At 44.5% G+C, this 12,166-nt stretch overlaps 1 protein-coding gene across 3 annotated transcripts in view; it reads left to right on the top strand.

The window, feature by feature from the left end:
- IRF2 (interferon regulatory factor 2) overlaps positions 1–12,166 on the top strand; it is a 45,013-nt gene that overhangs the window by 8,917 nt on the left and 23,930 nt on the right. The window contains exons 1-2 of one of the 3 annotated variants that reach the window (XM_075709919.1): positions 9,641–9,655; positions 10,615–10,722. In XM_075709919.1, the coding sequence (XP_075566034.1) occupies positions 9,650–9,655; positions 10,615–10,722 (114 nt within the window). In that variant the 5' untranslated portion in view covers positions 9,641–9,649. Of the gene's footprint in view, positions 1–9,640; positions 9,656–10,614; positions 10,723–12,166 lie in introns of those variants that run through there. The other 2 variants (XM_009482203.2, XM_075709920.1) reach the window with 2 other exon arrangements.

The following is a 12,166-nucleotide window of genomic DNA, read 5'->3' as shown; positions in this document are numbered from 1 at the left end:
CCTGTATGTCCTGTGGCAGTGGAAAGAGTAGCGTTTTTATAAAAAGGAGAATTACGTCATACCATTTCAACAAGCGTCAGTATCAAGCATTTAATACTTAGCACGCTTTAAGTGCAAGCATTTGAAGTGTATGTACAAAAGACATTTCTCTCTTAAATTCTCCAGTGTCAAGCAATATCTCTGTAATAACTAATTCAATTTATTTTTTGCGCTCAACACATCTGCTTCTTTCATGGTGCTATTTTTGTAACCGTAAATAAGTGCATGTGACAGACATGTTTCCAGCTCGCAGTGTGGATGATTCAGAGGATCCCAGCCCCCAAGTCTGTGCCTGCTGTGTTCTGTCTGTAAAGCAAGCGTCTAAGTAAGCGGGAGAGTGTTTTTTTACAAATCCGAAATAGCATATACTTTTCTTTGTTACCTTCTCTTGGAAGTAAAGGAGAAACTGCTTTCTTGAAAGGGCTGGTTTTGGTGCTCGCTGTGAGGTTAAGCAGAGATAGTTTAATGTCTTTTGCTGTCGGTTCTGGGTGCTGCGCTAGCGATTAGAAATTTGGGTAGCATAAGTGTAGGTGTGGGTTAGCTATTAACTTCAGTGGTAGAAACTGCCCTTGCCCAGACAATAAAATGAAAGCTTTAAGCAAATACGCACTTCAGTGTAGCGTGCAAATAGTTTTTGCTGTGTGTTGCAGAACAGTATGTTACACAAACAAAGGTAGCTGTGAGAAACAAGCCCAATCCCAGCGAGGTGGATTACATCAGGTGCGGGTCATGACCGGTGAATGTGAAAACTCTTCCTTGAACACGTTTCTCAGTGTTAGCTATCTGGAATAATTTTTCTGCCTCTCTGAGTGCCTCTAAAGTGTCATTGTCTTCTCTGCAATCCTGCCTGAGCCTCACAAGCCACCAGCGTGGGAACATTGAGATTAAGAACTTTTGTTTTACGATGGCTGCTTTTCTTATATATAGCACCCTATAAAGCACTGACCCTGTCCTTAGGCAGAAGAATGCTAGACAGGACACAGAGATGAAGTCTGCCCAGGCTTTAAAAAGTATTTTTACCATTTAAGATCCTGATCTTGCAGATAACTTGCATGTGTGATTTTCCACTGCTTTCAGAGGGACACATGTAGGAAACGTTGTGCTGCTTAGAAGTTTTAGGGATGTCTCCTGTAAACGTAGTCACAGAGCATGTAAGAGTGTGTTGGTCTAAGAGACTCATGGAGAGACTTAAAAAAATGCTGTTGAGTTGCATAAGTATGATAAAAGAAGTAAGTCTTGATAATTGTTTGAGCCTTAATGGCCTTCTAGTTTCCACCAGGCTGGGAAATTCTTTATGAATCAGGTGTCAAACACTGAGTTTTCCTGACAGCTCTCAAGAACACACAGGGTTTGGCTTCCGTGGATACCGACTGACACAGCTAAGCAGCAGCAGCTATTACGTATGGGTATTTGGGAGTGGATTTGTGTGTGAGCACTTAATTCCAGAATAAAATTGATTTATTGGGGGATAACTGCTCCCCAGTGCAAGGAATTAATTATTCCTTGACAAGTGTGCCAGCAATCTTCTTGTCGTAAACAAGCCCTTCCCAAACTTGTCTGAGTGAAGTACAGCTCTACTACTGAAAAGTCACCACCTCTCTTCTAGGCAGGTTTTGGGGGAAGACTAGTTAGACATCCCACATACTGGAGACAAATCTTGATCAATCATCAGACGTTAACACAAAGCTTAAGAAGGAAGTAAATCAGGTAAAAGTTATGGCTGCTTTTGAGACTCCTGGAGGAAGTGGCAGGGGGAGAGTTTTCTGTAATCAAATGCTGTTGACTACCACTTGCATAGACCCTTTTTCATCCTGATGCCACCAGAATCTGTCATCTGCTTCTTCAATCCAGGCAAGACCTGGGAAGCAAATGAAAGAAACCCCCAGGAAGCACAATATTCCTTTAAAGCTGAAAGGAAAGCAATCATTTTGTATTGTCACCAGACTTGCAGACGTGTGCAGATGATTGTCATGGCAAGGATACTGTGGAGATGATCTTTAACAATCTCTTTCTTAGAAGCCTGGGCTAAGTTCCCAGCCGATGTAAGTCACTGCCGTGCCAGAGAAGTGAATGGGCTCAGCCACAGACACCGTGTTTTTCAAGTGTCATGATAATGTTCAACACAGGAGCCAGCACAAGGGAAATTTTATTGTGGTATTGAGAGGTTGAGGCATTGTTTCATTATGGCTAAGTCTAGAAGCAAAAAAACGGCCTTCTGGTTCTGTTGTATTAAAGATGGCTTTTCTTCAGTGCAGTTCTAGTCTGTAAATCCAAGGGCTACTTTTAATGATGCCTGAGATCACTGCAAAATAACAACTCACATCTTTGCTGCTGAGGGAGAATAAGCTTTGCATGGAAACCAAAGGAAAGAGTCTGTTTTGATGTGTAATGTCTGAATCCCAGCCAGGGCATGTTAACACCCTTTGGGTGGAACAGAAATGCTATAGGGCTGATGAAACATGCTCTATATACAGTATGAGTTCCCATTGTATGTTTTCCTGGGCATGTTTATCGTGCAGTCTGTAATGATGATTTCAATACACGTTTGAGGTATTTGCCGCCTTTGTTTTGTTTGGGTTTTTTTTTTTTTTTTTGCAGGGAATGTTGGGTTGGTTGGGGTGTTTTTTGCCCTCTGTCCCTTGAGGACACAAGGGCTTTTCTCCCTTCTACCTTTGTGTATCTTTCTTGGGTACAGCAGCATGAGAGGAGGGCATGCTGAATGTTTCCCTCCTCCTCCATCTACCTTGCACCTCCCTACGGCCCAAGGTGGGCACAACCTGGCTCCTACAAAGCAGGGGCTTGGGAAGTTGGGTAGCTGTTGCTAGCTTGAATCCGTCATCCGTCACGCAGCAGCCTGCGTTCCCAGGTTTTTCACCGCCCCACAGAGCTTTCCCCTTACCAGCCATCGTCCTGTTGTACCTTTGCCACATTTGGTTTGGGAGCCTAGGGAAGTGGGTGAAATACTGCTTGTTGGTTGCCCATGCAGGTTCTTCCTCATGGCCAAGCCATGCTTTACACCAGGCTGCCCAGGACCTGCACCCTCCCACTGTGCCTACTTTCCAGTTCTTGGCTTTCCAACCTGTTTTGTTGGAGTCTTCTCCTTCCTGTAGGCACCTGAGCAAATAAGATACCACCTTTCCTGCCCGTGGTGAATTATTTTTCTTGGTGATGGACAGGAAGGACATAGCATGCTTATGGCGCCTTTGCTGCTGCCACCAAAGTGTTAGGAAAGAGCAGGAAAAATACCTCCATAGCTACAGTATGAATTAGGAGTATAGCCAGCAGGGGAGCTGGGTCTGTGAAGCAGTCGGCCATGGGGTATGCTTTAAGGGAGCACAAGGGAAGGGGCGCTTAGTGATAAGCAAATCTGCCAGCGGAGTCATGATGTTTCCCCCATCCCTCCCTGTTTAATAGGGCATCACTGTCAGAGTATTCCTAGGGAACAAAAGAGGCACCATAAATATGTGCAGTTAAAAGACCAGAGAGGGTAGGTTTTGCTCTCTAGCTACCCATGAATCCAGAGTTTTTAATAGGGTTTTATGTGTTTTCTTGCTTCATATCTCTGTTTTTCAATGCCAAGAGCTTCAGGATTTTGTTTTGAACCCTTCACCCTTGCACCTCTGAGAACGGCAATGCCCACTTTTTCTTGTTTACTAATGCTACTTTTAACTACGTATTTTGCTGTTGGTTCCAAAAAAGATATGGACATTTGCATAATTTAGGGTTATCAGAAAGCAGACATGTTAATTCTGCTTCTGCAGCATCAATGGCGAGATTCTCCTTCTCCTCGTGGCAGATAGGAAGTGCACTGGGCAGAGGTCTGTCTGTCTCCCCACGGGCTGTAGGCAAGAGGATTTCAGGTGTCTGCAATTGGAGCAGCTGAGTAAAGTGCAGTTCAGTTGTCTGTGTTTCAGTGTCAATCTCACATTTCTGAAGTATTTCTGAGTAGGTGAGGCTAGCAGGTTTTCTTAGCCAGAAAGTCTCTATTGCTCTAACTAGCTTGACTTCCAAGCAGGGCTTTGCTCAGAGTCCATATGGTTAAACATGTACTTTGAAATGGGCATCCACAGTGGAACAGTTGAAAAAGGTGGTCCTATATGCAAAATCCTGCATGAAGGCAGAGTCCGAGCCGTGACCAAGGGACAGAATTTTGTTCCAAGTACTGTTCCTTAAAATAAGATCATGTTTCCTTGTATCCTGGAACAGTCTTGGCACAGAGACAAATACAGAACCCAGTTCTCTGAATCCTAAAATTAGCGTATGGTCTCATTTCAGCATATCTGTTTGGTCACACAGGGTGATCGATGCTTTTCTGAACTGCATCAGCGTTAGCAAACAAAGGGAATACTTTAAAAGATTATCAGCAAAGCACAAGTACAAGATAACATTTTTTAAAAAAATACATTGTCAGTTCTGTATTTGCAGAGGAAAGAGAAATAGATGCCATGCAATACTCTTCATGAGTCCTCTGGAGGAACAGATGTTTTTTCACAGCTCTGGAGAAAGGCTGTGACCTACTTCACAAATGCACCTCAAAGTATCTTATCCCACCTTACCTTCTCACAACCATTAATAACATTTCCATATACTGGCAAGTCTTTTAACTGGGCACTTTGCGATGGGGAAAGAATTTCTTTTTCAGATTTTTTTTTTTTTACTTCCATAGAAATGTGTTTTTAAAAAATATCCATAGGCATAGAGTAGCTTGTGTTTTTGGGATAACCTTTGTGCCTTTTCAGTTATCCAGGCTCTGTCAGAGGGAGCGAAACTGAAGGGAAGAGAACATCTTGTACTGCTTGGATTTAATGCCTGCCATGCCATTGCTTTCACTTTCTGTCTACAGCTGCTGTAATTCTAGTGAAGAGCTCTTCATTCTCAAAGGTTACACTTTCTGTATGGCAGGAGTGTTATCTCCGTCAGGGAAAAAACAAAAGTCACACTTACTAGAATGTTTTAGCAGAGTGGGGAGGACTACAAGCTCTTTAATGAACATTATGGAGTGAAAATATTTATATGTATATATAGATTCAACCATCACTTATATCTTTTCTAATGTCTCTTTAAAGGTGAGTAGCTCTTGAAAATAACTAATATTTTTGTAATATCTCTTTAAAAATTAATGAATGCTGTGAGTTTCCTTCTGAAGAGTCTTGCATAAAGAGTCTTAGAAAAATACGTCTTGCGAACTAGTATAGAGCTGAAATTCAGTATGATTTACTGCGTCTCAAGGATGCTGTGGTGACAGCTACTTGCTCAATGCCCTTTGTGTGACTACTCCTAAAAATGTTGTTGTACCTGTGCTTCCCTCTCATGCCATTGCTACTCTTCTTTCAGCTGTGTCTTCCTAGGAAGTTGTCTTACATGCTTCACACCAGGCTGTTGGTGTGATTCCCATGTAGAAAGCTCATTTTCAAGTGCACTGTGCCATAGCGGGAGTGGTGTTATTGACTGGCCTCCTCCCAGCCTCCATGTTCCTAACTGGGTTATGCTGGCCTGGCTTCAGCAGATCCTGTGCTATCTGCCCTCTGCAGCACTCTTCCTCTGAGTCACGTCTGCAAGATTAGGACAGTTTATAGCTTGTCGGGGGGTAGCCTCCACCATGTTTTTGCAGTACCTGGTTTCAAAAAAAAGGCTGAACTGACTGTAGGACTAGCATGAATAGTACAGTAAATAAACCTTCGAAAAAGGTCAAAATAATCCCTCCATAAACCGTGGCATCAGTGCATCTGTGGGCCATGCTTCTTGCGTGGGGCTTGGCTCCTCACAGGCTCCCTGTGGCCTCCCCTTCTAAGCAAATGCCGTTGAGTTGGGGTTAGTGTCTTACATGCTTGGCGCCTGCTTGGAATAATTTTATTGATGTCTTAATGTCCATTGGTACATTTAAGCTCCCACCACCAAAAAGGCAACCGCTCCTGAGGATGGCCCTCTCTTAAAGAAAGAGGCGGATGATAAAAATGGAGCAAAAAAAGGGATAGGATATTCACGGAGCTACCAGCCTTAATACATTTGTAGGGGGTATGGGTAAAAGTTATGGCTCTTGAAGGTTGGCTGTCTTGTTAAGAATGGCAAGCGTTCATAAAATGAGTTCCTGTCAGGTAGCCCTACTTCCATGTCCAAAATGTCTTGTAGGGTAGAAAACTACTTTCTTGGGTCCCATCTGCATTAGCTGTTGACTGTGTTTCTTGGTGGTTATTCTTCCCTTCCCCCACCATGGGACAGTGCTAAAACAGAAGAAAAAACAAACAATTATTTGCGATGTAATGTCAGAAAGTTTGACTCCAACGTGGGTCTCTGGGAGTGTTAAGCATTTTCCTGTGCTCTCCCCAAAGAGATACTGGGGTTCAGTAGAGTCCAAGTTTGAAGCTGTGGTTTAAAAGCACAGGGGCTTCATTAGCAATTTTGGGTTAAGGGGTTCCTCCCTGTCCTCCCCAGCCACTTGTTCCCGCTCCCATGCCAGAGTGCCTTCCCCTCTTGGTTGTGCTGTCCCGTGTGGCTTTGAGCAGGATGAGAGCCATGATCTGGGTTCAAACAGACAAAAAAGACCTTATGGAAAGAGGTGTTGCTTCCAAGCCTGCTAAGTTCCCTGGTGGTGTTCACAAAGCTGCCTGTGCAAAGAGTAGTGGTAGCGCCTGACAAAATTGGGATGGGACCGAAGGGTGGGGGTGATGGAATAAGAGATGCTCTTTTGTTGGAGGTGGAGCTGGAGCTGCTCCTTCCCTCTGCAGCCCCAGCTGGCTCCCCTCCTCTCCCCTGCCAGCCCAGCCATCTCTGGCCGTGGTCTCCCTGAGGCGGAGGACAATGGTGCCAAGTGACCCGAGGCAGGCTTTAAGCCATTTTTCTCCCAGTTAACCCAAGTGTGAAGGTTCAGGCTGGCAAAGGTAACCGGGCTTCTGGAGAGGTTTGCTTAGGGCAGCAGATGGGTGCCCATGGCTCAGGAGCTCATCGTGGTGGTGAAGTTGGTGGGAACTGGATGCCTTGGCAGCTCTGAAAATACTCGTAGGAATCCACTTGTCCCGATACAAAAAATACAGACACCCGCACACAGGTGCTTCTACGTGTAAATGTGCAGGGGAAGTGCAGTGTTAGCGTTGACCAGGAATGGGAGATACGTGCATAGGTGCTCCTGGTTTTACAGCCTGCTTCAGATTATGAATGTTGATGTTTCATTCTCTTTACAAGGATCGACTGATTCTGATTTTTCCTTTGCACTGGGTATTCTGGAGAGAGGCTGGAGCGAAGGAACTTGGCATGCCTGCTGTTTTATATGGCTCACCTTAGCTTCTGGCTTTGTAAGTTTGCTTTATAATTAATGTATTCCGATGGAGGGTGAAGCTGGCTTGACGTTAGGTGGTGGCCCCTGAAAATTTACATGCCTTTGCTGCCTATTTTGGAGAATTTCAAAGGTCTTTACAAACTTGAATGACTCTTAATGGCAGAAGGTGATTGTCCCACTACTCCCTGATGGGTGGACTCAGGTTCTCCCACCTGGAGCCATCAAAATAAGACTCCCAAGTGCACCCATTAACCCCAATTAGAGACAGACAGAGGCTACTTTTACAGCATTGCAGAAGTTGATACTTCTTTCTGTACAAATAAATCATGCCTTTGACAGCTCTGGAGAGGAGATGTGGACCTTCATTTACCACAGGCAATTACTTGGTAGAGTTGACCTGGTATTTTCATCACAAGGATGTTGTTGATGTGCAACTGCCAAAAAACCCACTACATTTTAGCACCATTGTGGTCAGTGCTGTCCTGAGGCAGACAGGTCTGGGGTTGTCTTCTGAAGATGTCTGGCTTTATTTTCTGCAGCATGTGCTCTTAGAGTAGCACGGGGTGTGTTTGGATAAGCAGAAGTATGCTGTGCTTGCCCCCCTGTGAAAGACGTTTCCCCATAAGATGTCCACTGTTCCCTCCAGCTGGACATCATTGCAGGTTATTTTTAGCTGGGTTTGGTTTTACTTTCAGATAAACATACCTTGGGAACCACTCCTCCCTTCTTGCAAGCCAAACCTCTTTTCTGATTACCTTGGATTAATTTGCCTTGGCGTGGGTGATGGATGTGAAGGTGTGTGCTGACAGCTGCAGGTGCTAATCCTGGAGCAGTCCCAGGGTGCTGAAAAGGAGATGAGCACCGCAGCATCTGCGGGGGAGCAGCTGGGGAAGCCCCCAGGGACGTGGGAGAGAAGAGATAACTGGCTCAACAGTGCTGTTTTGGGCAAGACCAGCTTCCTTGTAGTAGCAATGTTGTCAGCCTTTTTGTCTCCTGAAATGCACTGCTTTTTCACGAAGGCAGCTTCTGTTCCTTCCACATTGCCTGTCCCAAGTGGGATTCGTTGCTGCTGCCTTCAAGATGACTTTTCTGCCTTTTAGAATCATAGAATCATAGAATGCTTTTGGGTTGGAAGGGACCTTGAGAGATCATCTAGCCCAACCCCCCTGCAGTGAGCAGGGATTGAACCCGTGACCTTAGCATTATTAGCACCACGCTCTAACCAACTTGTATAATTTGTTCATTCAGATGGGCTTAAAATTTGTCTTAGGGGCTCATTACCCAGAAGACAAGACGAGTCCCACTGCTAAATGGGAGTGCTCATATATTGAATGCTGAAGATGATGCACAGTACTTCCAGGAATTGTCTCAAAGTGCATGCATACGTAAAGATATCTTACAAAGAAATGCATCTAAGATGATCGTTGCATCTACTTGTTCCTTCCTTGACAGACGAATCTAAATTTACTCATGTTTTTAGTACATTGCCATTTGCATTTTTGAGCTTTGACCCAGTGTGTAGTAGGGGAAGATGGTACAGATCTCCCATACACACTCTGCAACCTGGATGGGAATTGTTGGTGCCAAGCAGAGGGGGCTGCAGCAGCATGGCTGGCTGCTCACCACCATCCCGGGGGCCAGAAAAGCTGCACCGACGTTACCCTCACCCAGAAAACAACTTCCCTCTTGCACAGAGAGGGGATTTGCACAAGGGCTCGCCCGCTGTCAGATTCTGGGGTTGGCTGTTTTTTCGTGACTGACATGAACCTGAAAGGGAGCTGAGTGGTTGCAACCGTTTTCTGAACTATTTTAGAAATTTGTAGTCACTGGAAAAGGCTGTGGCTGAAGCATGAGTGACCAGCTCCACACGGTAGTAAATACAATGCCAGTATGTTTACTAAGAGATTAGTGTGAGCATGGCTCCTGGTAAATTCTCTGAACACATCAAAGAGCCTTATTGTTGCACTCAGGTTTTAATTCCTTATTAGTTTCAGGAAATACATGTCCTCAGAGCAATGAGAGGAAACCTTGAACGTTTTTCTTCCTCTTATGCTGGGTGTGGGCTTGGTACTGCCTAATTGTTAGTCTGTCTGATGCCTGTACTCCCATAGGAAGCAAGAACAAACCCATTTACATTTGTGTCATTTCTGTGTGCTTTCAAATACATGGCCTACTCATTTTGTTTTCTCTTTTTTTTTTTTTTTTTTAAGATCAAAGGTGACAAGAATAGCGGAGCAGAGAAGTTAAGAATGGTGCAGAGAACACAGATGTGAAGAACAAAGGAGAGAGGAAGGAGCTGAGCCCAGTGCAGAGGGGAGAGGAGAAGAAGCAGCCTAAATGCAAGTACTTGAACATGGAAATGATGGGTTGCAGGCTGCTTAACAGGAGTTTAATGCAGTGCTTTTATCTGCATCTAGTGCCGGCTGGCACTTTCAGAGCTGTGCCTGCGATAGGTTAATGTTTTTAAAATTTTCTGCCTCGGGTTCAAGACTTTGGACTCTTATGTCAATGATTTACAGCTCTAAACAGGGAAGTGGCAACAGGGTCATGTGTGTGTATGTGTGAGAGAGAGAGAGGGAGGGGAAAAAAAAGAAGTCAGTTTGAGTCTTAACTGAATAGTATAATGTGGCATGGTGCAGCTGAGGGGGCTGTAAAGCACTCAATTCCTAGCTAAGCAGTATCAAAATGTAAAATAGCAGCTAAAAAATCAGTGACTGGGTTGATCAGAGAAAGCTGGAGGGAGAGGGTCAAACTACTCAGCCAGAACCAAAGTGGTCTGATAAATTGCTGTAATGTAAAATATATTTTTTCATAATTTTAGTCAAGTTCATGGGACAGAAACAGCCATTTGAAAGCAGTCCCGTTAGCAGGTGCATCATTTTAGCTAGTACAGTGATGCCTCCTGCATGTGAATTTTTTGGGTTACATTTTTTTTCTTTGCAAAAAAAGGTCTTGTGCAAATGCAGGTACGTGGGCCAAAAAGAGGTGTCTTCAGGAGCATAATTGTTTTTCTTTGCAGCCTCTGGTATCCCACCTGTATCAGCATACAAGCTTTTGCCAATAGGAAGTGTCTTCTTCAGGTGAAGGTTTTTCTAATCCAGAAGAGTGTTTTCTGCCATAGAGAATGCTTCATCACCCCAGTTGCTCTTAGGGGAGGCTCCCGCACAGATCCAAAGTCACTATTATATTTATAATTGTTCGATGCCTGCAAAGCTTTAATAAGTCTGTACTGTGCAGAGATGGGGGAGCTGCCTGGGAGTTCTGCCTGGAAAACAAGTAACCTTGTCCCTTGTTCCCTGCAGCTCCTTCCCGGGCTGGTGACAATGCCTGTCGAAAGGATGCGGATGCGCCCCTGGCTGGAAGAGCAAATCAACTCTAACAGGATACCGGGGCTGAAATGGCTAAATAAGGTAAGGGGGGGTGCATGCACACATGTGTGTACATGTGCTGAAGAGGGACTTTATAGCAGTGCCTGAGGTTTGGATAGGTAAATCAGCTCATTCCTGGTTTTCAAAGGGGTGACATGGGGAGGAAGGGCAAAGCTGAATGCTTCCTGCTGAACCTGTTCCTCCGGCCTTGCCTGCCAGATCTGAGGCGCCCTGCTTTGGGATGGCGGATTTGTGGCTCCTTTGAAAGCATTTTCCAACTCTTTGTTGTTGGAGTGAGCATTTCTGGAGACTCCGCTAGGTTTTTGTTTTAAGCTCGGAACAGATTGCTCACCAACTAGCATCAGAGGGATGTGAACAAAATGCTGTCCTGAGGTGGGAGGCTATATTCTGTGTTAGATTCTGGGTTGAAGCAATGATGTCCTGTTTCAGACTTGTGTGACTCCTCTGATACTTCTCAACCTGGGAGAAAATGGGGTAACTTTTCCCCTGCCAGACCCAAACCTAATATTCCTGGTCCTAAGCTCTTACTGAGAGCTGTAGACACTTTGAAAGCACAAGCGTGGGCTCCAAAATGTCAGTGCCCAATTTGATTTTTTTTTAATTCGCTCAATAAAACCAAGGAGCGTATTTGAGACTTTGAACAGTAATAAATGCTGGAAATATTGCATGCGTTCTGCAGTATGCAGGAGAGTAATTCACTCCACTGAAAAGCATGAAGCAGTTTTTGCTACAGAGCCTACTTTAGTATCAAAATGGGTGGAAATGCACAAAATCAGGTGCAGAAACATAGGAGCTGCCACTCTGGTTAAGACACTAACTCAGTCTGGTATCCTCCCTATAGTAGTAGTTGTGGTGCTTAGGTGTTCATTTTTAGAGCTGAAGAGTGGCAATTAATATTACTACTTTTTATTTCAGCTTTCAAAGCTAGAAATGCTCGTGACTATAGAATTATCAGGACACCTTTAAATTTCAGTTATGAGTTCTGTTTCTCAGGAACTTCCTGCATCAGTGACTCTCACATGCTGTGGCTGGGTAAATAAATACTGCTTTATCCATTCCCTAGTTAGCTGCCCTGTGAATTTGAGTAGGTCCTTGTTCTTGCATAATGGGGTCACAGCTGAAGAGGAGGAATAGACCAGTTTTTACTGTTGTCTTTGTAATTTGAGTCCCACGTTCGGGTCCCTAGCATTCTTCTCCTTGAGTATCTCTATTTCGGTGTCAGGTCTTTCCTGTTGACAGTCCATCTCTGCCGTCCTTTGCTGGGCATTCCTGCCCAATCCTGAAATAATTTCTCTGCACTTAGTAGGGCACAGTATTTCAGATTTGAGCATATTACTCTTAAATATAATGTTGTCATCTGTAGGTTATGTTCACGTAACCTGTTTTGGTACACCCCAGGAATGTGCTTGCCTCCTTTGCTCTGCAGTGTGAAAATGTGGCCACTGTGCTAAGGGCATCATTCATC

This window comes from Pelecanus crispus, chromosome 4 (assembly GCF_030463565.1).
Source record: "Pelecanus crispus isolate bPelCri1 chromosome 4, bPelCri1.pri, whole genome shotgun sequence".
In the NCBI taxonomy this organism is placed as follows: Eukaryota; Metazoa; Chordata; class Aves; order Pelecaniformes; family Pelecanidae; genus Pelecanus; species Pelecanus crispus.
This window is presented reverse-complemented; position numbering and strand designations above follow the sequence as displayed.